Here is a 27821-nt window from a genome sequence, read left to right on the forward strand (position 1 = left end):
CACTTTTTTCCCGCTGTGCCCACTACAACCCTCCCCGCATGGGGTGTCACTGTGGGGAGGGACACCACTGATCGAGGGCCCAGGCCAGCTGCCCAGTGGGTCCCCCTTTGCAATGCCCGTAGTACTTTATAGTGACATTAATCTGAAACACTTCATGTTTTTGCTCTATCTGAGCTCATGTTGTAATGTGACTTTTATAAGCTTATTGTTTTCTCCCAGTGAGCTTATCGTTATATATATGGCTACCGTTTAATATATTCTGCTATCCTCTACGCCTTGTTATCTCTGGCATTATTCTACTCTAAGGTGTTAAGAGCTCAATATTTTATACTCCTGTATATTATAAAGGTAACACACTATTGTGGTATTTTCTATTTCTCCTTATATAGATGAGTCTTCTGCTGCATCACAAAAATAACCACAAAGGGAAGTACATTTTCCATTATATTATTTTCTGTTGGCAATTTACCATTTAGAGCCCTAGGGACTTTACCAGCTTTTATAATTATATTACCTATTTGTTGGGTTTGGGATACCCTGTGTATTGTACCTCAGAGCCAGATAATTCATAATTAAAATAATAATGTGTGTATTGAAACTTGTACTGAACGTTATGTATGAAGAACTTGCCATTGAATAATCAAAGTCAAACTGGCCCATTCCAGTCATCATATGGGATCATTTTTATTGAATACAAAAAATCCTTTGGATACAGTTTGTCTGTCATATTGCCTGTGCTTGGGGAAAGAATTGATGTATGACGGAAAGCAGGATATCCTCCAAACAGTTACACTGGAATTCTATACATATAGGGCCTGATTTACAGTACTGTATAAGCAAATTTGAGCAACCAGGGGCATTTCAAAGGCATACCCATCTCAGCGCCATCTCCTCTTATAGGAAAGTGGGTTAACTAGGTGGTAATAAGGTTTTCTCATCTAGGCTAAGTGACGTGGATCTCTTGCACCAAGGCTGGAGCTTGTGCAAATGCACACCGATAGTGATGGTAACTACTTTCAGAAGCGGCTGTATAGGGACAGAGATCCACATTACTTTCCCAAGAACACAATGTGTTGGCAGATGTGGCCAATCATCCCCATATTGTGCACTGGTAAAAGCACTTATTACAACCCTGGAGGAGCATTGATGTCACTAAGGGGACATTTTAATTGAACGTGATGTAAATAGCGCTGAGAAGGCATTCTCGGAGCTTTTCAATTGTTTCCCCGCACCCGACACTTAGTTGGGAGAGGCTGGTTAGTGCGCCTTAAGCTGGGTATTTGGGCATGCTAACCGGCATTTTTAGACTTAAGTGCCGTCCGGGATGTTGTTAGCGACGCACTAAGCTGAAAAACAGCATCGCAGCCAACACTTTAGTCAGATTCCGAAAGAAATCCTTTAGTTGGGATAACAGCGCAGTGAATTCAATAGCTCCAGGAAATCCTTCCCGGGGCTGTTAATCATGCTGAACTGAATCCCCCCCTAATTGTGGTCCTGGAGGCAATTGCCCCATCTCCCCATTTGTCTGCGCCCGCTGCCCGGCTTACCTTCGCTAGGTATGCCGGGCGTCGGGCTCCCGGCGTAGTTATAATGACAGGTGTCGGAATTTCGATGCCTGTCATTAGTACAATGCCGGGATTTGACAGTTGGTGCAAATTTCGACCGTCGGCTTCCTGACTGCATCCCGTGAGCACAGAGCTTCTGTAAGTGTTTATCTAGACTAACCTCTGGGATATGAAAAGGCGACAACAAGTACCCATCTGGTGGGTGTCTCAGACCCAACAGCTTACAAAGCCAACTGTTGTATATAGTGGTGGCAGTGTAGCGGGAAATGTACACCTATCCTGATGGTAGCAGTGTCACAATAGGGCAAAATCACATTCCGTAGGTACTGTAAAAAGCAGGCACCGGTATCCTTGACGCATTTTACTGTCACATTAGGCATCTTTCTCAAAAGGCAGGCATAAGGATAGATGGTACAGGGATATCCTTATATTCTATTATACTGGCAATTAGTTGCTCAATTAAGAGGATTCAACTGCACTTAGGGCGTGATTCCGAGCCGGACACTCTGACAGAGCGCTCGCTCTGAATCAAGGTCGGCCCTCTGGTTTTGCAGAACGGCCTCTGGCTGCTCACATAGCTGTGGGTGACCACCCACAGCTATAGCGAGTGGCCAGGAAGATGGTCGCGATGGTCAAGACCATCGCGACCATCGGGCTTGCGACGAGACCCTTGTGGTAGGGTCTCGTTGCCGCAAGCCCAAGAGAGCTTTCGGCTCTACCAGAGCCAAAAGCACTCCCACTGACATCACTTGTGATGTCAGTGGGGCCGGCCCCAGACGGTAAGCGTTCCCATGGGAATGCCTCCGTCTGGCCAGCCACACCCCCGGCCTGCCCACCAAAGTGGGCATGCTGTCACTCAACATCGACAGCACGCCCCCTTTGGTACGAGACCTGGAGCGACGGCTTGCCCGTCGCTATCCGGGTCTCGCGCATGCGCACGAAGGAGCCAGCTCCGTCGTGCGCATGCGCACTGGGCCACCATCGACCCGCTTGCGAGCGCTCAGTGCTCGCGAGTGGGTCTGAATCAGGCCCTTAGTTTGAACTGGCTGATTTCATGATATATAATGATATATGCAGCAAAAACATAAAATAATATAATAAAGATAGATATATAAATGCAAATCATCATAATAAAAAATAAAATAAATAATATAGAAAAATGGAATGTTAGAAATCACTATAAACATAATGATATAAAAATAAATATAATCATGTGATTTTTTATATATATATATATATATATATACACACACACACACACACGCATGAGGGTGGTTCAATGGTTCAATAAATAAGGTAGCAAGAGCTCATTGCATAAAGTTATTCAACATATATATATATATACACTGTATACATATAATCAATAGTAAAGCCGTGGTAAAGATTATTTCTCTATATGCACGAGAGACAATGCCATCCTATTTGTTTTATGAACTTCTGTGAGTGGCTTCGGTACCCAGCGTGAACAGTTTTTCCTGTACCCCAGTTCGGTATCCACTGAGATTATTATTTCATCAGAAAAACCCTGGCACCCCCCCCCCTCCCTGTTACATCACAGCAGCTCACGCTGCTGTGTGCTGTGCTGCTCTGGGAAACTGCAGCAGTCTCATATGCCTGTGGGGGGGAGCGATCACACTGATCATGCCCCCCACTGGCTATGCGTCGGGCAGAGGGGGCTCACAGCGCCCCCCTCCCCAGCGTGCAACACCGCTTCTTGGCGCTGCAAAAATGTTATATGTATTTATTTTTTTGCCCAAGGGGACATAGCCACACCTCCCGCAATTAGGCCATGCCCCCTTTTACCCGGGCCTGGCGCGCCTGCATGTCAATGTTTGACCATGTTCCTGCCATCTTACAACTGATGTTGGGACAGTATAACAGATATAAGGCGCAGTCTAATGGCCGTGAGTCTGTGGCCTAACAGGAAATTATAATGAAATAGAGAACATTACACACGTGAGAGGTCTTATTACCGCACTTATTAAACCACTCATATATATATATTGTGATAGAAGCACTGGAGAAGTGTGGAATGGCTTCTATGTATGTCCTAGGTTCCTGTCATATGTGTTCCAGGAGAAGTCTGTTTGGGAAACACAGACTAGAAATGTCGGCTTTAGAGAAAAGCCGGTTTGGGTCCTGGGGGTGTGGATGTGAGGAGAGGGAGGGCTCCATCCACAGGCCAATCCAGGTTTTGGGTCTTTCAGCCTGGTAACAGGCTCTTTAGGGCTTGCAGCTGGAAATGGCTAATATAAGCTGGGTTTGTTTGTGACTGAGTGTCTCACACCTGGGAGAGCAGGCAGACTAGCCTGTTCAGAGACACTTGGTTACTTTCCTTGTAAGTACTGTGCACATGTTTTGTTGATGTTGAGGGCAAGAGGCCCTACCATTATAGAGAGGGAATCTGCTGTGTAGCTAGTGCCCAGCCGGGCTAAGACTTATGTTTATGTTTTGTGTATGTTTATATTCATTTGGCACAATAAAGACTGGCGCCGACCAGTTTGTACGAGAACCCCAGACTTGTATCCTGTTTCTACGGCTGCTGTGTGTGTAAAGACCCCCAGGAGAGGGACCCCTATCCTGACTGTGTCACATTTGGTGGAGAATGCGGGCAATCACACACTGAAATTGCAGCAAGGAAAAAAATTTTGTTTAAAATTTAAAGGGACAGACACCAATTCGTCGGTGTGGATATAAAGTTGTGTCCTTTGAAGTCCATAGGGTGCTTCCAACCTACACCCCAGGACAAAATGAAAGACATTGTTAAAGCCTTGTTCCAAGCTACGGCAGCTCAGCAGGAAACGAACAAAATTCAGCAAGAAGCTACCAGGGTTCAGCAGGATCCACCCAGGTGCAACTATTGGCCTTGGAGACAGCTCAGAGGCAACAAGAAGTCACCATTGAGGAAACTCGCCAGGCCATAGCAAAAAACAGCCAGGCCTTAAAAGAGGTGGTACAACAGCTTGTAGTCCAGTTTGGAGATGATTCCCCTGCTCTGCTAACTAACACTCACACCAAACGGGCCAGTCACTTTCTGCAAAAGATGACCCAGAGTGGTGATGTGGACGCGTACCTTATGGCCTTTGAAAGAACCGCCGAAAGAGAGAAGTGTCTTAAAGAGCAGTGGGCAAGTCTTGTGACACCCTTCCTGTCTGGAGAACCACAAAAGGCCTACTTTTATTTATGCCTGGATGATGCCAAGGACTATGCAAAGTTAAAACGGGAGATCCTAACCCGCTTGGGAGTCACCTCATTTGTTCGGGCCCAACGAGTCCACCGCTGGGAGTTCCTAATGGAAAAACCTCCACGCTCACAGATGCGTGACCTCGTCCATCTAACCACAAAATGGCTGCAGCCCAAGACGCTGACAGGACCACAGATTGTGGAAAGAGTCGTGATGGACCGGTATCTGCGATCGCTACCTGCGTCTCTGCGCAAGTAGGTGAGCCATGCAGACCCTGTCCGCAGACCAACTAGTCGAGCTGGTGGAGAGTTATGTGGCGGCTGAGGAGCTGATGAGTATGTCCCACCGAGCCCCGATGGTGCATTGGCGAACTCCCATTGACACTGGTAAGACTGTTCCAGGGGAGAAGGGTGCTGAGCGGTGGAAGGTATTCAAGACTGGGGATGTAGAACCTGGAGACGGGCCAGCCAGGCCAGGAAGGTTCCTACCCCGTAAAAAACTAGATATCAATGTAATTCAATGTTTCTGATGTGGTGGTTTCGGCCATATTGCGGCTAATTGTTCGCTTACCTCTGAACCTATGCAATGTGATACTGCTCATGTCAACCGCAGGATGTCTTTCTTTGCACAACCAGTCTGTACTGCTGACCGGCAGGTTGAGACAGATAAGCACATGTGTATACTCACTGTAGAAGGCAATCGAGTAGAGGCTCTGTTAGATTCTGGTAGCCTGGTTACACTTGTGAAGGCTGAACTGGTGAACCCCTTGAAGCGTAAGGAGAAAACTGTTGGTGTGACCTGCATACATGGGGATACCCAGTATTATGTTACTGCAGAAGTGAACATAGAAACACCATGTGGTTCTGCGTTAATCTCTGTGGGTTTGGTACAAGGCTTAATGTATGATGCAATATTGGGGAGAGACTTTGCTCACTTCTGGAAGTTGTGGGAAAGCCGATTTTGCACAGAGGTAAATCACCCTGACTCGTTTGAGAGGGTTACTGATGTAGTAGCAGAGTCAGAGATGTTCCCTTTTTCTAGTATGATTGGCGAACTAGAGAATGCAAAGTATGATGGTGTGCTTCCCACTGAGGTGGGGAGGGTTATTGAGCTCATAGCCCGCCTGCCTGATTTAGAGGTCAGGAGAGAGGTCTTTGCCGTGGAGCAGTTGAATGACCCTACTCTGGTAAAAGCCAGGGAGAATGTCAAGGTGATTAATGGTAAACCCACAGACCCCGATACTCCTTTGTCATATCCTCACATGGCAGTATGTCAGGATTTGTTGTACCAGGTGACTAAGAAGGGGGAAGATATTGTCAAACAATTAATAGTTCCCAAAGCATACAGAATAACAGTGTTAGATCTGGCCCATGGTCATATAACGGCAGGCCAACTAGGGGTAGAGAAAACTACTGAGCGAATTGTGCAGAGGTTTTTTTGGCCTGCGGTCCATAAAGAGGTATCTGACTATTGTGCATCCTGCCCTGAATGTCAGTATCATGCTCCAAGGCCACATTTCAAAAGTCCCCTGGTACCGTTACCCATTATTGAGGCTCAATTTGAAAGAATAGCTATGGATTTGGTTGGGCCATTAATGAAATCTGCCCGGGGCCATCAATATATTCTGGTGATAATGGAGTACGCTACCAGGTACCCGGAAGTGATACCATTACGCAATACGTCAACCAAGACCATTGTTAAAGAATTAGTCCATGTTTTTAGCAGGTTGGGAATACCTAAGGAGATCCTGACTGACCAAGGTACCCCATTTATGTCAAAAAGCACGAAGGCGTTATGCAGCATGTTGACCAATTAAGAACCTAGGTGTACCATCCCCAGACCGATGGGTTAGTGGAGAGGTTTAATAAAACTTTAAAACACATGCTAAGGAAAGTAGTGGACAAAGATGGTAGAGATTGGCATTACTTGTTACCTTATTTGCTGTTGGCCATAAAAGAGGTTCCCCAATCATCCACAGGGTTTTCCCCTTTTGATTTATTGTACGGGAGACATCCAAGGGGGTTACTTGACATTGCCAAAGAGACATGAGAGGGGCAGTCCAGTCCATATAAAACAGTTATTGAGCATGTTTCTCAAATGCAAGAAAGAATTGCTGCTGTGGTGCCGATAGTAAGAGAACACTTGGAACAGGCACGGCAGAGGGTATACAACCGCAATGCTCACTTACACAGCTTTGCTCCTGGGGACAGAGTGTTAGTGTTGGTTCCCACAGTAGAAAGTAAACTTTTGGCTAAATGGCAAGGACCTTTTGAAATCTTAGAAAAAGTGGGGCAGGTCAATTATAAAGTTTACCAGCTGGGAAAAAGAAAGCCAGAACAGATATACCATGTAAATCTTATAAAACCCTGGATAGAGCAGCACTGTCAGCCATCCGAGCCCTTCTAGTAAACCCCGGGCCCATGGTACCCGAAGTGACAGTGGCAAAAACCCTGTCAGCCAGTCAACTGCAGGAAGTTAAGGAATTTCTGATCAGAAATAGGGTGCTGTTTTCTGACCTACCAGGGAAAACCACGGTCATCAAACATGACATAATCACTGACCCAGGGGTTAAGGTTAACCTAAAGCCCTATAGGTTACCAATAGCCCAAAGAGAATCAGTGTCAAGAGAATCAGTGTCGAAGGAAATTAAAAAAATTTTAGCGTTGGGTGTAATTGAAGAATCGCATAGTGAGTGGTCAAGTCCCATTGTGCTCATTCCAAAACCCGATGGGAGTGTGCGGTTTTGCAATGACTTCCAGAAATTGAACAGTGTGTCAAAATTCAATGCCTACCCTATGCCTAGGTTGGACGAACTAATTGAAAGGCTGGGGACAGCCAGGTATTTAACTACTCTTGACTTAACCAAAGGGTAATGGCAAGTGCCGTTAACTGAGAACGCCAAAGAAAAGACAGCTTTTTCTGCACCAGAGGGGTTGTTTCAATACAAAATGTTGCCCTTTGGGCTACATGGGGCACCTGCTACATTTCAAAGAATGATGGATAGGATTCTAAGGCCCCATAGACAGTATGCTGCTGCTTATCTGGATGATGTGGTCATACATAGTCCTGATTGGCAGTCTCACTTGCCCAGAGTACAAGCAGTGTTGGACTCCATCTATAAGGCAGGTTTGACAGCCAACCCAAAAAAGTGTTGTCTGGGGATGGAAGAAGTAAAATTTCTTGGGTACACCACTGGCAGAGGTTTGATAAAGCCACAGCTCAATAAGACTGAGGCAATCCAAAACTGGCCACGACCCCTGAATAAAAAGCAGGTGAGAGCCTTCTTATGGATCACTGGGTATTATAGGAGGTTTATACCCAATTTTGCCACCATTGCAGTCCCACTGACTGACCTTAGCAAAGGCAAACAGAAAGTCATGGTGGAATGGGGTCCTGAAGCAGAGAAGGCTTTCCGGGAGTTAAAAGTAGCATTATGTACCCAACCAGTTCTGATGACCCCTGATTTTGACAGAAAGTTTGTTGCACAAACCGATGCATCTGATGTAGGCATCGGAGTGGTCCTGTCCAAAAGCAAAGAGGGTGAAAAACACCCGATTTTCTTCTTAACCCGGAAATGAAATGTACATGAAAGAAACTATGCTACGGTCAAGAAAGAGGCATTGGCCATAAAGTGGGAATTAGAGACTCTCAGGTGCTACTTGATGGGAAGAAAGTTCAGATTGATCACTGACCATGCCCCTCTGAAGTGGATGTAAGAAAACAAGGACAGTAATGCGAGAATAACGAGATGGATCTTGGCATTACAAACCTTTAAATTTACGGTAGAACACAGGCCAGGAAGCCAGCTGGCCAATGCAGATGCTTTGTCACGTGTCCATTGTTTGGGGGCTGCAGTTGTTCCGCCCCACAGGTCGAAACAAAGGGGGGGGATATGTGATAGAAGCACTGGCAAAGTGTGGAATGGCTTCTATGTATGTCCTAGGTTCCTGTCATATGTGTTCTGAAACCCCCAGGAGAAGTCTGTTTGGGAAAAACAGACTAGAAATGTCGGCTTTAGAGAAAAGCCTGTTTTAGTCCTGGGGTGTGGATGTGAGGAGAGGGAGGGCTCCATCCACAGGCCACTCCAGGTTTTGGGCCTTTCAGCCTGGTAACAGGCTCATTAGGGCTTGCAGATGGAAATGGCTAATATAAGCTGGGTTTGTTTGTAGCTGAGTGTCTCACACCTGGGAGAGCAGGCAGACTAGCCTGTTCAGAGACACTTTGTTACTTTCCTTGTAAGTACTGTGCACATGTTTTGTTGATGGTGAGGACAATAGGCCCTACCACTATTATAGAGAGGGAATCTGCTGTGTAGCTAGTGCCCAGCCGGGCTATGACTTATGTTTATGTTTTGTTTATGTTTGCAGTCATTTGGCACAATAAAGACTGGCGCCGACCAGTTTGTACGAGAACCCCAGACTTGTATCCTGTTTCTACGACTGCTGTGTGTGTAAAGAGGGAGTCCATCTACCCCAGGAGAGGGACCCCTATCCTGACCGTGTCAATATATATATATATATATATATATATACACATATATTCCACTTGAGACCAGTAACACACACTTCAATAACAAAATGTTACTGTATTAAACGGAGAGAGCCAGCACATCCTTTTGTGCAAAACAACAGACATTTTAATCCACCATCGAAACCACCAAGCAAGCATCCATTAATAAAGTGCATATCCGTAACAAAGAGTCAGGGCAAGGAGAGACTTGTAGCATTTATTACTCAAGTCACCTTAATGATACAAGTCTCTCCTTGCCCTGACCCTACACATGTGCAATCTGTGACAAATTGTGAGTTCCGTACACAGACGGCATTGTGCACAACTCTCAGGCCCCCAATCTCTGTGTTTATAAAGCATATACCTGCACACTAACATAAGTAGACTGACCTTATACCGAGTGATGGAAATGTGGCATACTTACATAATCAAACTTTTCTGCCTTGGTAGAACCTTGCTAAATATAGAGGCATAAAAACAGGTATTAGTATCCCAGAACATGTAATATTGTGTCTGTATTCATTAACACAGCAACAGAGTTGTGCAGAATACTCCCTTTATTTCATTCTTTATAGCAGGGGTGTTCAACATGTGGCCCTTCAACTGCTGTGGAACTACACATCCGAGGATGCCCTGCCACAGTATTAGCATGCCCTAATAGCAAAACTTGTGCAGGTCATGCTGGGATGTGTAGTTTCACAACAGCTAGAGGGCCGCTTGTTGAACACCCCTGCTTCATAGGGTTTTCAAACAGGGTTTACAAGCAAAGAGCACATGGATGCATAGCACTTTTCCAATACACACTGACAAGGATGAACATATTGCCACTGGTAGGCTGGAATGATTGTGGAAACTGCAAGCAAAAGAGGACCCCAAGAGAGGGATCATCTTTGGTAGTTATTACGGAGATTTTTCAAACTCATAATTTTGTAGCTGAAGCCTGCTAGGGGAAACCATAGATGTGGAGGTTTTCCATTGTAGGGGTGTTATGTCTGGTGAAAGTGGTAGGGTAATATAACGTGTGGAAAGGGCTTGTAGATCCCAGGACTGGCCATGAGATGTACCTAATGCTGCTGCATGTGTGCACGGATGCTATGCAAAAATATGCAAATTTCGCAGGCATCGGGAGATGTATATAGACGCCCAATTGCGGCTTTTCAAATCCAAGCATCTGCGTAATGTTGCAGCATCTGTGTACAAAGACGCAGCATCGGTCGCAGATCATTCAGTTGTTGCAGTTGTGAATGAGTCTATGGTCCCGCAGAATGGCTGTGGGAATTGAGACACTGGAGCCATATTCCTCCTACGTGATAGCAGTCACAGGGTGAGACACATCCCTTAAACAGTCATGACACGCCTGCCTTCCTTGCTGCCACTCCCCAATGCCTCTCCCAAATACTCCCTGACTGTCATTCATACTGCAAATAGTCACTGCGAGTGACTACAGTAATGTATCTAGATGCATGCGCAGTTTGACTTAGACACATGCGCAGTGCCACCTAGACACATGCGCAGTGCCACCTAGACACATGCGCAGTGCCACCTAGACACATGCGCAGTGCCACCTAAACACATGCGCAGTGCCACCTAGACACATGCGCAGTGCCACCTAGACACATGCGCAGTGCGACTTAGACACATGCACAGTACCACCTAGACACATGCGCACTGCCACCTAGAAACATATGCAGCGCGACTTAGACACATGCGCAGTTTCTGATTAACGCTAAACTGCAAAAACATTGGCATAGCGTACAGCTCTGAATCAGACCCATTGTTAGATATTTAAAAAAAGAAGTAACATTTATCCTAAAAGGACATTCTGTAGATCCATTCCTTATCAGTACTGACACAGAAGATCTCCAGTGCCATTGGGTAAGTGCTTTGGTGGCATTTATTAGATGTGACAACAAATATAGAAGAAAAGAGCTTTGGTGTACTAAGAATACTGGCAGATAACAGAGGATCTGTACCCACATTATGCTTTTTATCTGCCAGTTTATTGGTGATCAGAATCAGACACGGTCTAGCACATTTTGAAAATAATACCCTTGGCTTTGTTATACCTCCAACATGTATCCAAGACTTTAGGATACCTGACTTTGGGTACAAGTGGAGAGAGATTTATGATTAAATTATATATTTGCTAATATAGAGTTAGCCACTAAACCAACAGTGTGGAGAGTGTGGAGAAAGAGCTTAGCCCATGGTTTGGGTGTCAACTTAATTTGGCATAAATTTCCCTTTTCAAAACAAAAGATGAAGAATCTTCTCCACTAAGCAAAGAAGTAAGGGCCTGATTCAGAGCCGGACGCAATTAGCGCTCGCTCGTCCAGAAAATAGGGGTGGCTATTCAAATGAACCGTTCACTCTTTGCGGTCTGTTCACGCCTCTAGGTCTGAACGAGCGAACAAAACTTGCGGTCGTTTTTTGGAAAACTGCGCCCCCTGGCCGCTCGCATCCTACGTCATGTCCTCTATTTATTAGATTAATCGAGTACATCGACCAGCGTATGAACTGCTCGCTATTCTTGTGGCTGGTTTTTGCTACCACAATTTTGCGAGCAGTTCTGTTTAGAAAATAACCCAGTGACGTGGTCAATGACGCTGCTGTTTTAATTATGCACACCCATAAAACGCCCGTTTTGACCTTTAAGCACGCCTGCGTTCGGATCTCCACTCCCCGTTTTCAAGCACCTTCCCCTGTTACCACCCACAATCGCCTCTTTCTGTCACTCAAATTATCAGGCATTCGCTATTTTGCGAGCACATGAATTTCGACCGCACTGACTGGTTCGCGCATGCGTATAACGATCCGTACGCATGCGCAGTTGGGCAAACATCGCTCGGAGCAAACGAGCGGCCGCTTACGAGCGGCTCTGAATCAGGCCCTAAGTTCACAACATATAAATTGTAGTATCAGGTGTTTCCTAGGACACTCTTCCTAACATACCTATAAGTAGTGTTTGAGGGCCACATGACGTACATATTAATGGGGTTAAACGAATCAGCAAATCTGAATCATTGAAGATAGACAACAACATGTCCATCTTTTGCTACAAAATCCGTAGCCTGTACAAGATTCTCTTCATTTGGGGATTTGCAGTTTGAGTTAGTTTTTCATTCGATTTGCAAATTGAATGTTAGTAAATGAAGGGATCCTATTGTCCTCTATGTGAAAACATCGATGTTTTTCTGAAATTCGATTTCATTTCAAATTCCTTTTTCTGTTCGATTTGACATTCAATTTTGCATTTAGTAAATCCCGTCATAAAAAAAAAAAATTGAACAAAAATCGAATGCAAAATTGAACAGAAAACAAAATCGAACTTTAGTAAATTCACCCCCTGGACTGTAATGGCAGAGTTTGGAACCTCTGGATTAGGGAAATAGAGATTATAGTCAGGACTAAATGTAGAAATGGTAACTGAGAAAACTGTTAACTTTGGATTTAATGAAAGCGTGTTCTGGGAAAACCTATGATAGTACTTAATCTTTAAAACTTGAAATACTAAAAAAAGGGAAAATTATACTGCAACATTACTTGCATATGGGATACTATTTATTCTGTGTATAATAATCAAGGGAACACACCGGTCACACGTGATAGCTGGAAATTACATACAGTACACTTCCTTCTACATAAATGAATCTGCCATCTATCAGATAACTTTGGGATACACTGAAGTGGGTCATTTTATCTTCAACAAGAACTGGTTTATCAAACCTCAATTCTACATTCATTAGACTTGTATAGTTTTCCCCATATCACAATGTACAATATTTCATCAAATCAACATGTGTATCATTTGCCTGTAAACTATACATGAGGCGGATTCCATACTCACTTTAATCAATGAACAATTGACAATTGCTCCAGCGTTCACCATGGGGTTGTGCGGTTTTTCTAATAAAATGGATACATATCAGTGAACCTTGTTAGTTATATCAGACACCTTTTCATTGACTAACATTACAACAGTTTATAATACTAATATTTACAGTGGTGGAAATTCATCCCAGACGCCCGGAGGCAAGTTATAATTTGGTGCCTGACCCCCCCCCCATTACAGCCGCTGACACTATAATGTAGCAATTCCCATGTAGACAGGCTATAGATAGACGAAGGCAGCAGCTGATGGTCTTACATGGAGCTCTCCACTAGTGTATGGTGGCTTCTCAGGTGCCGGGAAGGGGTGCCATGGTACACACCAGGTCTATAGTTACAGCCCTAAGTGGGGTGAATATGTTGTGGACAATGGAGGAAGTGCCCCTTCAGAGCTGGAGCCCGGCAGCAGGCGCCTCCATTGTCTCCTGTAGTTCTGCCCCTGAATATTTATGAACCACAATCAATATTTCTATTATGACTATATATTTAGCCAAAAGCAAGGACCTTCTATTGTGCTCGTCCCATCTTTCTCCATGTACATATATAAAATAACCAGCAAACATAAAATACAAGTTGCATTGTATAGATGTGTTACTAATAATATACATAAATACATATTTATCATTGTGTTTACATTTGTGTGCAGTTAGCCAAATCAAGGTAATACTTGTTATCTATTATAGTCTGCGAAACGGATGATATGTAGGAAACTTTGTTCTTTTTATTACATATTAGTCTTCCTTAAGGAGACAGTTCATAAAATGTATTTTATTTATACAAAGCCTTATAACCAGTCCCTTTTGCATGGTTCGTTTTAACTGGAATAAAACGCCCAACTTCATTTATATTTCTATTGTGTTTGTCTAGTCTACTTTTATTTGTTGACACGTGTGCTTTTAATAATTAATTAATTTAACCAATATGTATGCAGACCTCTCAATGTCCGTGGTAATATCTGAGATTTCTTCAGCCACTTGTTGAAGAAGTGCACTCGGACCGTTGTCATTGAGTCATTGACGCTGACTGCAAGAACATTTGTAATACCATATTTTCAGTTACAGATTTCCGTGAGTACTTCTAGTCTGGACAGTTTGTTCTATTTGACATCTGGACTGAATGCACTCAAAGTTAGCAGTTTCTGCATAATTTTTTGTTTCCCCACTATGTAGTAATAGCCATATGCAGTAGATTTCACAGCAATCTCCTGCAAAAGCTCTGCAGACCGTAGTCCTCATTCATATCAATGGGGACTATGATTTGACCTCTATGTACCAAACTCCGAAAATGGAAGTTCAGATGGCGTAAACCGCTTTATGCCAATGGAGGCATTCTCGCAAGAGAGGGATCTTACAATCCCTCTCCCACAGCCTCTGTCCGGTTCTGGAAAGAGATACTGTGTGCATCTGCTGGGGTCAGATCCTCTGGAGGAATCTTTCAAAAAAAGTGAAAGACTCTTTAATGTGCTTGGAATAGACGACATTATTCAGACGTGCACGCTAGATGCGTATGCAAATTTGGGAAGGCAGGCGATCGCACAGCAAGGCATTAACACACCCCCTATGTCTTGGCGTGCAATTGCTTTGTGTATGCAGACAACCACTACCCTGTCTTAAGATGCCCACTTGCGCACGTCATCTCCAGGAAGTGTATGCAACCATCGGTATGATAACGCAGGAATATGTGGTCATACATATTCCTTCAGTAATTCATGAATATATGCATGCTTATGTTCCTTTATTTTCCCTCATATTGCAATGTAGAATACATAGAAATGTTTAGGATGATATTCAGTATTAGTATAGCTGTGTGAGGTGCAGCTGTGTCTCTTTTGTTGAATGGTCTCAGGCCTGGAGAAGTATAAGGCCTACCCTTTTCCTCTCCAAATTAAATAGATGGGTCCCTGTTGCATCAGTCATTTTGTTTAATGTTTGATCTAAAGTATATTATATAATGTATTAAAAAGTATATACAGATTAGTGTTTATTTCTATGTAGCTGTGATTAACTGCAGAGATATGGATAAGTTAGAACTGATGAGGCAGCCATGTTTTTTTATGGCTCAGATAGAAAGGACTTGGAAGTTTATTATGAGCAGAAATGAGCAGACAGTCAGTCTCAGATTTTATAAACAAAGAGAGCTAATGAAGATGGCCTTGGCCCACATGAAGCAAGAATTAGTAGCTACAGGGGAACAGAATAAGAAGATAACATATTATATTTTGGTTAAGACATATAACCAATTAGTGTCTAGCACGTACAAATATTAAATAGATTAATATTCCCCCTTTGGGTTAACTAGAAATATAGTATAAAGCTCATGAGAGAAAGAGGGAGGGGGGCAGTCGGAGGACAGAGGAGAGAGGGAGCACATCGAGGGTCTGAAGGGGGTGGTGCTGAGTGCGGTTGCCCTGTGCGGTATGTATGAAATTGGCTGACTGTTATGACTGGCACTAGGTGTCACAAATTTATTTTACAAGTATTCAGACTGCTGCTAAAATAACCTTAGTGTTATGTTTTTTTGTTGTAACTCTGCACTGGCAAAATACATGTATGAGACTGTTGTCTTAAAGTAAAAACATTGTCATTTAAATACATTTTCGTGCTGTGACTTGGATACACACAGTTAACGCCCACTGTGTCGGAGATTGAGGGAGAATGCATGGCAGTGAGTTGTTTTACTCTTTTTTTTTTTTTTTAAAGTACGGTATTGTTTTTTGATTTTTTCTCTCCCTCTGTCTTTGATATAGTGGTAAGTTAGATTGTGTTGTATTAAATGAGTGTTTTGGATTTAAGTATTCTTGATAGAAGTTTTTTTTCCCCGTTATTTTGATAGTATGATAAGAAGTATATCTTTGTAGCCTGTCAGAAAATTGTGTTTTTCCTTCCATCACAGAAGATTCTCCCTCCTTCAGAGTCTGGGCAGTGCACCAGTAGATAAGAGAAAGTTATTTTCTGTCCTGCACAACATTTTCCCCTGAAATATGTTAAGTGTAAGATATTGATGGACTTTAAATTTGCAAATTGAGTGATTGTCTTTGCATTATTCTTTTTATTGGTACGGGATTTCTGAAATTATTACTGGATTGGATAGACTGTAATGCTATAATAATTTCTTGAGAATGGAATGTTTTGAACTTGTAAGTATCAAAGAATTGCATTGATATCTGCTCACTCCAAAGAAAAAATTGTGCAAACCAGTTTTTATTTTTCTCCGTCCCTGTTCTGTACCAGATAAATGTGTAGATTTTTGTTGTTTTTAAGTAATTATTTAGAGGTTGAGGTAATGGGCATTGGTGACATAGGTGTTTTTTTTTATTTTCTTTATTGTCTTTTATGAACGGTGTGTATTGAGACGTGAATCTGTTTATGTGGGAGTTGCGAGGGTAATATTATAAATAAAGAAGAGAAGTCCATGTGCATGGCTAGATAGTGTAAAATCGATCTGCAGATATTTAAAAACAAGATAATATTGATGTAAAAGTGCTAAATCTGATAACGAAGGACAGATAAGCACGGTACATGTGAAAAACCTGATAATGAGGGCAGGTGCACAAGGTATATGTATAGTCACAGGTGTAACAGGTGCGCGAAACCCTGATAACGAAGACAGGGGAGGCACCAGGTAACTGAAGTACAAATCTGTTAGTCAGATTGTACATGAAAGGTGTTTGACCTGATAACGCAGACAGGTAACACAAGGGTAGGTTTTTTTAGGTTTTCATTTTGACAGACGTGTCACAATTTTAAAGTGAAAGAAAAAGTTAACCTCATTTGTTTTTTTAAAAGGCTTCATTGTCTGAGTACTTGTTTGGGATTGAAAGGAGTTCATGTAAGTGATAGAGGGTAAGAGCAAGTGATTTTAATGTGCACAGGTTGATTGTAGCTTGATAAGCTACAGAGTATGGGGAAATGGCACGTGAAGCACCTGGATGGTAATGATTGTTTGAATGAAGGTGAGAAGGAATTGGTTTGGTGAAACGGTTAATGAAACCAGGGTAGTTTACCATGAAATTGTATAAGAATCCCACTAACAAAACTTGTACTTAAGAAAGAATTAAGTTTCTCATTGCAAGTGTAAAGCTTATATGAGGAGCTGGAAGAGTGTTTCCGTTTGAAGGTCTAGAGATTAGCTATTTGAGAAAAAAAAATGGAGATTTATTTTTGCAGCAGAGAAAGAAAAAAAAAAGAGAGACATTTCTCGTGTATGGCATCGAGTGAGTTGCCAAGAGTTAAGAGGGTGGTTATTTGAAGAAAAACTGTTTAGAGCTTGGAAACAGAGGCTGGGGAATGAGATTAGCGCAATGCGGGATCTAGGAATAATAAAACAAAAGCATATGTGATTAGGAATGACAAGTATGTATGCAATTATGAAAGACTTGTATGATGATGAGAATGTGAATTTTGTTTCTAAATGGTCACCAGATCTTTTACCAATGTCTGGCACATTTAATCTATTTAAGAAGTTTTTTTAAAGCAGCAATTATTTTATCCAAATTGGCCAAATTTATTTCATCAAACAATTGTAATTTCTCTCAGTGTAGCATTAAGAAGCTAAGCAATGATACCTACAGTGTGAAATACTAGTCAGCTAACGGCACCCCCTGCCCTCATAGCTGTTATTTAATCGTAGCTCTCCTCCTTCCTCCTCCCCCTGCCCTCCTTCCCCAAACCCCCTTACCTTTCATCTCCCTGTTTTGTCTTTTTATTTATTTATTTTTTTCAAGATTTGAACCCCAGAGATTGCTGTCTCTGGTGATGACAATGCTGATGTAACGCTTAGGCTTATTGCTATATCTATGCTTGCTTATTTTAATCAATAATACCAAGATTTGTATCTCACAGACTATTGTCTCTGAAGCTGACTTAATGTCTAAGCTTACTGTTATAGTTATGCCTGTTTATTCTAATCAACAATTTGTTTATGACTATTCCCCAGAAGTGAAATGTTAGATCTGTTTCAGCTGATTCAATTGATGATTATTACTGATGTCCGTGTCCTTCCTGCAACTAATCTCACTATCATTAGCAGGTTCAATGTGTCCTGGATACCTTGTATTTATCTAACCATTTATTGTTTATGAGTACTTCACAGTTTCCAGATGTTGTCACAGAAATCCTACATCATGTGTAGCATCATTCACAGCAAAGAAATTGTGCAGGAATTTGTGCCCAGATATAGTATCCCATGGGTTGTTGAAGGTGACAAAGGTACACATTTTACAGGGAAGGTATTACAAGCAATATGTCAATATATAGGTATAAAAAACAAAATTGAATGTGTAAACACTAACATTAAATACAAAGTTAGATAAGGTGGGTATGGAGACTGCCATGAGTTGACTGGTGGTTTTACCTCTGGTTCTGTATAGCATTCACACCACTCCAAAGCAGCCACTTAACCTGTGCCTTATGAGCTACTTTTTGGAAAACTGCCTATCCTTTTTGTAAGTCCAGCAACGGACTTGTCACTGTTATATGATTTAACTACGGACTATGTTATACAATTCTCACAGCATCTGAAGAAAAGCAAGGAAAGCTTATGAAGAGACTCCCAGAGAAACCTTGTCATGGAGTCCAGCCTAGAGACTATGTAATGGTGAGAAATTTCTCATGTTCTGGTTGTCTCATAGATCTATGGCAAGGCCCATTCCAGGTTCTGCTAACAACATCGATGTGGCTGAAAAGGACAATTGGATTCACGAAATCTCACTGCAAGAAGGTTTCCGACCCAGCGGTGAGGTCAATTAAAACCAGAGAAGACGTAGATAAAGACATTGACTGTGATTTAAATCTAATAAACTTATTTGATAATGGGCCTGATCAGAGCCACAGTTCAGACCAAGATAAGGTTCACAGAATTGGGGACATTATTAGTAGTGTTCTGCGGATTGTGGACAAAGAAAAAGCAAGATGGCTAGGTGTGAACAAGCCTCTGTGTATCCATTAATTGGAACAGTTATTTTTGTTGCATTTTAAATTTTTATTTTTTCTAGTGAATGAGGGTTGTCAAGGACTGGTGACTGACGAGGACGGTGTGGAGAGTTATCCTAGGGGTACTGCTGGGGTCGTATTGATAGACTCCACTCCTATTTTAAAACCCATAATTATAAGGGACAGGGTATTAAGAGTCATAAAAGATGCACACACTTATTTTACCACTGATACTCCCAGGTATAGGTATGGATCAGAGGATGGTCAAAAGACCAAGGTGAACAATTCTTAATAACCTATATGTAAAAATAATTAAAATGTTTGAAAAAGAAATATATAAAAGTAACAAAATACAGGTAAATAAGAACTTATACTGGTACTAGGTATAAGATGTATCTGGTGAAATATTGGAAAAGAAGAGCCATTACAGTAAGGCAAAGGTGTGAAGGTTTGTCTCACAATTCCAAGGTGTATATGTAAAAACTGTGGTTTAAATTCAGAGAAAAAGGGTATAAAATGGTACAAAGACAGTACCTCTGTAGAAACTGACACTTCGTCCCTTAACACTTATCATGAGCTGATAGGAAGAACAATAAAGTTGATTGTTGGGTATGTAGTCACCATGTCATTCAGGGAATGTTGTGCTAATGTTTATCTCATTGCACTGAAATCAAACAACCCTTCACTCACTATGTGGAACTCACACACTTGAACCTTATAATGTCACAGGTTCCCTACGTTTAAAATTAACAAGGTATCCAAGGTATCATCAGGACATCATCATGTGTATTAACAAAATGGTACGGCTGAAGGTACTTATTTAGGAACCAGTGTTTGTAATACAATCTTACAGAATTAAACTTGTTTGGGGATCTTTTAGAAATTATTAAATACACAAAACCTAATAAAGAAGAATGCGTGAGTGCATTAATAAACTGTGTAATAACAGAAAAAATGTAGGGGTACAATAAAACATACAGTAATCGTATCGCAGAATGTACCAAGCAAGAAGAAATCATGGATGAAACGAGTGCCCGTTGTAATGTTCCTTATGTTTTTCTAACACAATGTCTAATAAACCATGACACTACCACAGGGGTTATATTATATCTGTGGGCATAAGACTTATAAATGGTTACTGGTGAATTATTTTGAAATGGGTTTTATAAGAGCATTGCTACCTGATGCCAAGGTAGCACAATAGAAAAATCTAAAAGAAACATTAAATAATTACTGTGTAAGAACGGTAAATAGAGATACAAATGGTATTTGGAAAAGTACAAGCACCTCTTTACACTGTCCCAACGTTACAAGGTTGGTTTGGGATTTGGTAACATAATAATATTTGGTACATAGGGAATTAATAAACAATATCACGACATTGTGGTAAGAGAGTTTCAAGCAATAAAACACAATTAAAATGTAGCACACAGCTGTAGCTTTGGATATTGTGTCACATTACAAACAGTATATGGGTTAAAGTGTTATACATACATCACAAATTCTTCTGATACAGAAGAAATAAAATAAAGGTTAAATTAAGTTACTCGGCTAAAAATGAATTTGCGGAACAAATAAACGTGAGGGTGTAGTTCCCGACAGCTGGTTCACCTAGTCGAAACCCAGTACCTAGTTTGCATGGGTTGGAAATTGGTTAAGCAATATTATGTACATATTGGGAAGGTTAATATTTTTTGTCTTGATAATGTTGTTGATTTTCTCTATATTAGTGAAATGCTTCAAGAAGATTTTCCAATGCATTAAGAAGAAATCAGACGATGCAATTTATGAGAGATATGAACTTTCTTCGGTTTGATGAAGGTTCATGAGGATGGAACTGATAACGCAAGAATATGTGGTCGTACATATTCCTTCAGCAATTCACAAATATATGCATGCTTATGTTCCTTTATTTTCCCTTATATTGCAATGTAGAATATATAGAAATGTTTAGGATGATATTCAGTATTAGTATAGCTGTGTGAGGCTCAGCTGTGTCTCATTTGTTGAATGGTCTCAGGCCTGGAGAAGTATAAGGCCTACCCTTTTCCTCTCCAAAGTAAATAGATGAGTCCCTGTTGCATCAGTCATTTTGTTTAATGTTTGATCTAAAGTATATTATATAATGTATTAAAAAGTATATACAGATTAGTGTTTATTTCTATGTAGCTGTGATTAACTGCAGAGATATGGATAAGTTAGAACTGATGAGGCAGCCATGTTTTTTTATGGTTCAGATAGAAAGGACTTGGAAGTTTAAAATCAAGTTCAATATGAGCAGAAATGAGCAGACAGTCAGTCTCAGATTTTATAAACAAAGAGAGCTAATGAAGATGGCCTTGGCCCACATGAAGCAAGAATTAGTAGCTACAGGGGAACAGAATAAGAAGATAACATATTATATTTTGGTTAAGACATATACCCAATTAGTGTCTAGCACGTACAAATATTAAATAAATTAATATTCCCCCTTTGGGTTAACTGGAAATATAGTATAAAGCTCATGAGAGAAAGAGGGAGGGGGCAGTCGGAGGACAGAGGAGAGAGGGAGCCACATCGAGGGTCTGAAGTGGGTGGTGCTGGTCGCGGTTGCCCTGTGCGGTATGTATGAAATTGGCTGACTGGTATGACTGGCACTAGGTGTCACAAATTTATTTTACATGTGTTCAGACTGCTGCTAAAATAACCTAAGTGTTATGTTTTTTTGTTGTAACTCTGCACTGGCAAAATACATGTATGAGACTGCTGTCTAAAAGTAAAAACATTGGCCCTCATTCAGACCCGGACGCAAGTGGGCGTTCGTACGTTCGGCGTACGTACAGAAATATGTGAATTCAAGCGCTCGCTCGTAATTTCGAACGCATCTAAACATCCTCCCCAAACTTTACCGACCCCTCCTCTAACTAACGAGCGTGCCAAATATCGAGCGTACATCCCCAATGTGGCTTGCATGGAACGCACGCACAAGTCCAACCCAGAAGTGGGCCTGTCAGATTCCGATTACCTGCTCCTTTATTCTGCCTACCTCCCTCAATCGTATCATGCCAATCAATATATCAATTATCTTAATTGGTCGTCAATTTTTTATTTTTTTTTGTTTGCAATGCAATAAACTTTACTCTTGTCCATGTTTGTGTTTACCCGCAGAATACGTACGGCTTAAACATTCGCTTTTATTTGTCAAAATACATGTTTGAGCCAATTATCCATTTGTTTTCTTTGTTTTTAACCACGCATATTTTACTGGGTTCATTTCTTTATTTAAATTAGCTTACGCATGTCACTACATCAAGCCTATCATAACTCGCAATATATTTGTGGCCCTATCGAACACATGACTCATACACTAACCAATAGAATTTGTCCTGTTAATTACCCAAATACCTTAGCCAATCAAATTTTTTTTCTGGTCTTTATTAAAATTGTTTTTTATAAAATACACCATTGCCATCATGAGAGCCTCGGCATTCACCAGGCGCGAGCTGATGGTGTTAACCGAGGTGATGGACAGGCGGATCACCAGCCAGCCTCGCCCCATCACCAATTGGGAAAAGCGTTCCGCATATGCGGAGGTACGTGGCCGCCTGCGTTCCTTCGGCTCACGCCGCCAGATCGGCCAGCTGGAGCGCAGGTGGTCCGACCTGCAACGGCGGACGCCCCGCTTGCTGGCATGCTTTCGCATGCAGATCGCGGAAAGTAAGTTTTTTTGACTGTGGTTTTCATGTTTATCTTTGTCGCCCCAACTGCATGTGCATGTTTTCATGTATGGCCTATATGTTCTTTGTACTCATATCTGCATGTGCATGTTTTCATGTATGGCCTATTTATTCTTTGTACTCATATCTGCATGTGCATGTTTTCATGTATGGCCTATTTATTCTTTGTACTCATATCTGCATGAGCATGTTTTCATGTATGGCCTATTTATTCTTTGTACTCATATCTGCATGTGCATGTTTTCATGTATGGCCTATTTATTCTTTGTACTCATATCTGCATGTGCATGTTTTCATGTATGGCCTATTTATTCTTTGTACTCATATCTGCATGTGCATGTTTTCATGTATGGCCTATTTATTCTTTGTACACATATCTGCATGTGCATGTTTACATATTTGTGGTGTAAAAAATTAGCGTTTAACAAGGTCATGTTCTAAAATAACCACAATTTGTTTTCCATCTTTTAGGGGCAGAGCGAAGACTACGGCGTCATCGCCGTCAAAGACGGCGCTCTCGGCCCCTCTCCCCAACCCCCAGCCAAACATCCTCACCCCAAAATTCCCTAAATTCCCCCTCCTCCCCAGCCTGCACAGACCCTGTGGCACATGCATCTGAGCTCCATCCCCTCCATCCCAATTCCCCCTCCCCTCCAACCACCCCTCTCGTAACTACCCCCTCCCCTGAATCCCAAATCACCCCTCCCACCTTGTTGGGGAATGTTGCCACCTCCGAGGAGGACGAGGGAGTTGGTTCTGGGCCAGGCGTCATTTTGAACGGTATGTTTCCCTTTTATCCTTTTTTGTGTTTTTAAAAGTTTGGATCTAATCCTGTGTCTGTGCCTTTTCCTTTTTTTGTTTTGCCAGAATTTGGGGTAGATCTCGGTTTGTCTTTACCTTTTACTGTTGATTTCTCCATACACATATCCCACCTGTCAAAATTTTAAGTTTTTTGGTGCAATTTTTTGGGTGTCCATTTTTGTGTCCTTTGGTTTTTTGGGTTAAATGTGCTTTTGGTCACAATATTGTCATTTTTGGTTACCTTTGGTTACCTTTGTTTCATTAATTATGTATTAAGCCCCACACTTTTCTAACCCACAGAGGACCAGAGGCGTTTGGCGGACCTAGCCGGGTGCGTCCAAAGGATGCGGGGCCACGTCATCGGGCTGCTGGTGGTCCTTGACCGTATGTCTGGGATCCTGTGTCCCTAATTTATTTTTGTTATTTTTTAATTTTTGTATTAATAAAAAATGTTAACTTAATGTTCTGTCTCATTCCTTGTCTCCAAATCTTAGATTGTTTACACTGACATAAGTAGTCTCTTCCAGCAATTATTTGCAATTAATGTCACTAAGATTGTGTGTTGTAGTTTTTTAGGAAACAGGCACATGAAACAGCTAACAGTAACAATCTGCTTGGGCTTTTTTGGTGTGTGACAATTTATATATTACTACATTTTACATGTTCCAATTTGGGGGGCAACCTGCTTAGGCCAAGATTACAAAGCCTACTGATTGTACAGAATACCTTTTGGTGTTGGTTTTGACCCAGAAAGCATATTTAAATTTAGATCAAATTGCGACATTACAGGATTAACCCTTAAGCAATTTTAACGTGGGTGAACCTGGTTACACTTGCTTGCAATGGTCAATAAAATTTGCAAAATTACACTCTCAAAACATTTATTCACAACATAACTAAAAAACCAAAGTGTTGGCTCACAAACAATACACACAGTGATAACAAAAAATACAACCCATCAAACACCATATGAAAAAAGTAAAGAAAAATCAAGAACTGGTTGACGAATGAGCATGCCAACATGATTCCACAAATGTTGCATTTCAATATTGGTTCCAGATTATATATATCCAATCTGTCCCCATGAATGTTTGTTTTGGGTAGCAGGAAGTAGTCATCGTTTGAGTCCCAAAGATTATGAAATCAAACAGAAGATGGGAAACAAAAAACAAATTAATTAGATGGTCTCAAAAAATCCTTACCACATTGTGTCAAAGAACTTCTTTGGTGCCAATAATTACCTAAAATATCTGGCCATCACATCATCGCATATGGCCCCCCCACATACTGACCTCTGACCAACCTCGGGGGGGCCATCCTCAGGCAAGGCATCCTCTGGCTGCATTGGGACACCACTCCTTATGGCGATGTTGTGAAATATCCCACACAGGACCACAATTTTCGAAACCATATCCGGCAAATACATGAGCTCGCCACCAGAGCGGTGGAGGCATCTGAATCGGCCTTTTAAAAGGCCAATACAGCGCTCCACCACTTGCCTGGTGGCTGTAAGTGCGGAATTAAAATTACTTTGTGGCCCTGGTGTGGGAGCCAAATAAGGAGTGAGCAGCCAGGGCGTGCAAGGGTAGCCACTGTCTCCTGTGAAAAAGAAGTGACAACATCAGGATCACTGTGTATCAAGCTTAACATTGTTATGTACTAAAGGTCTCCACTTACCCAGAAGCCACGCATCACCAGCTTGTAGGTTGTTTAATTTGTGCCATATCCCTGATTGCCGGATGATGAATGAGTCATGTGCACTTCCGGGTAATTTTGCATTCAGGGACAGGATCTGGAGGGAGGCATCACATACCACCATTACATTCAGGGAGTGATAGTGTTTGCAGTTGCGAAATATGGCCTCCAGCCGTGCTGGAGGCTGAAGTGGTATGTGAGTACCATCCACAACCCCTATGATGTGTGGGAAGCCAGCTATTTGGTAAAAATTTGCCTTGGCCACACTAAGGGCACCCATATCCAAAGGCATTTGAATAAAATGATGGAGGTGCTTGAAAAGGGCCTCCATCACTGCCCTCAGGATCCGGGAAAAGGAGGATTGGGAGATTCCCGCCACTATTCCCCCCGTTGTTTGAAACGATCCTGAGGCACAGAAATGTAACACCGCCATAAATTGCGTAAGTGGTGGTATTGCTGTAGGACTGTCAATTTGCCGCTCAAGATCACTCTCTATTAATGAGAGAGTGTCTATGATGATTTGGGGTGGAAGACGGTAGCGTCTTAACACCTCATCATCGGGCATTCCAAAAAGGGTGACACATGTTCAATATATCTGGGGCCTTGCACGCCTACGATGCCTATGCCTGGGACGAGATTGAGGTTGGTCGGCTTCCGGGAGCATGGCCAGAACAATCCGACCAAGATCAACCTGAAATGGCAAGAATTGAATGTAAGGTTTTTTTGCCCCCCAAAAAATTAAAAATTACTTAGCTTGATGATACAATCCAATGATGCTTACATGCCGGGGTATTGTCATGATTTTCCCAAACTATAAATAAAAACAAACAAACAATGCTACAATTTAGGGTGGCCATTTAGGATTCTAAATTGGGAGCAAGACAAAACATAAAAGTGGATAAACACACATTTGGGCAAAGAGCAAAACGACAGTGCGCAGACTACCACAATTTGGGCCCAAAATTATAAAAAAATTGCTAACGGGAAATCACAACCAATTTCAAGTGCAAAAATAAGCAGATAATAATGCGCTAATTAGTTCGCAAATACAAGTCCAAAAGTAAGCAGATAATAATGCGCTAATTAGTTCGCAAATACAAGTCCAAAAATAAACAGATAATAATGCGCTAATTAGTTCGCAAATACAAGTCCAAAAATAAGCAGATAATAATGCGCTAATTAGTTCACCAATACAAGTCCAAAAATACGCAGATAAAAAAGCACTAATTAGTTCGCAAATACAAGACAAAAAATACGCAGATAAAAAAGCGCAAATTAGTTCATACATTTCGGAATCACAAAACCAAAGGTTAAAAGTGTAAGGTCAAACAAAGTTGCGTTAAAAAAAAACAAGAACATTTAATAAACAAGTGAAAAAATAAACTTACCAATAGAGGATATATAAGTCACCGGATAAAAAGGTCATTGGGGCAGAGCCAAAAGAAACCTAACAAAGGAGATGTTTTTAAAAATTAACGAACAAAAATTAACAAAAAGAAGGAGCCACAAAGTGAACCAAGACTTATGGGCAAAAACTTACCAAAAAAAAAACACGACAAAGAAAACAACCACACCAAAAAATGCGAACGGAAAAAAAAACTCCAAAAAGACAAACCAAAAAAAACTCCTAACAACGCCAAATACAAATCCCGCCAACAATCCACTCCGACCAACGTAACCTCCAACAACCAACACCCGCCACCTCGACTCGAGACGCCCCAAGCCATAAATAGTGTTTATTTTCCCGCACAAATTAAGGAGGGATCATAGGAACGCACAATCAATGATGCGGACGAAAAATAAGGACGCATGTATAAATACGTCACGACCCAAAAAAAACGTTCTGGTGTATTTCTTGTTTGGAGTTAAGAAATGGCTACAGACCAGGGAAACAATGGCCAAGAGTCTGCCGGTAAGTATTTCATGCATTTACAAACAAGGATTAATTTGAAATATAATATAGTGAAAGTTTGCAAGCTTAAATTTCTCAATGTTTAAACAAATAGGTGAGGAGGATGACATGGAAGAGGCTGCTGGGCCCAGTATTCCGGCCAAAGCAGGGAAAAAGAAAAGGCAGCCACAATTCACAAGAAAGGAGATGGAGGTTTTGGTTCAGAAGTGTGTGGACATCCTGCCACAGGCAGACAGGAATATGGGTGCAAGCCAGAAGTGGAGAATGTGGGAGGAGTGCTGTCAATAGGGTGGGTGAAAATGTCCGTCTAGCCCGGGATGTCAAACGGCGGTAAGTAAAAACCTAAATTACAAAATAGTATACAGGGCCAAATAATGCAGGAATAATGGCTACTTTTTCACCCACAGATGGGGCGACTTCAAATATCGCCTGAAGCAAAAACTGGCTGACAGGGCTAGGCACGCAAGGGGGACAGGTGGGGGTCCCACCCCTGTCTCATTGGAGTTGAATGATTTGGAAGAGCTGGCACAGGGGTGTGTGCAGGCTGTGGAGGTGTTTGGCGTGTCCAACATGGATACGGACATGCCAGACTTTGCAGCTCCTCATGTTGTCCCAGGTAAA

General features: G+C 41.8%; 1 protein-coding gene across 4 annotated transcripts in view; it reads right to left on the minus strand.

Annotated features, from left to right (window-relative positions):
• The window catches only part of GLS2 (glutaminase 2), a 130448-nt gene that overhangs the window by 27541 nt on the left and 75086 nt on the right, over nt 1-27821 (minus strand). For 3 of the 4 annotated variants that reach the window (XM_088473152.1, XM_088473155.1, XM_088473153.1), the window contains 2 exons: nt 13106-13164; nt 9683-9715 (listed from right to left, as the gene is read on the minus strand). The exons of the other annotated variant lie outside the window; for it this stretch is intronic. In XM_088473152.1, coding sequence (XP_088329278.1) covers nt 9683-9715; nt 13106-13164 — 92 coding nt within the window. The remainder of the gene's footprint in view (nt 1-9682; nt 9716-13105; nt 13165-27821) is intronic. 4 annotated transcript variants of the gene reach the window in all.

The sequence above is a fragment of the Taudactylus pleione genome, unplaced genomic scaffold (assembly GCF_031769625.1).
Source record: "Taudactylus pleione unplaced genomic scaffold, aTauple2 ptg000130l, whole genome shotgun sequence".
In the NCBI taxonomy this organism is placed as follows: Eukaryota; Metazoa; Chordata; class Amphibia; order Anura; family Myobatrachidae; genus Taudactylus; species Taudactylus pleione.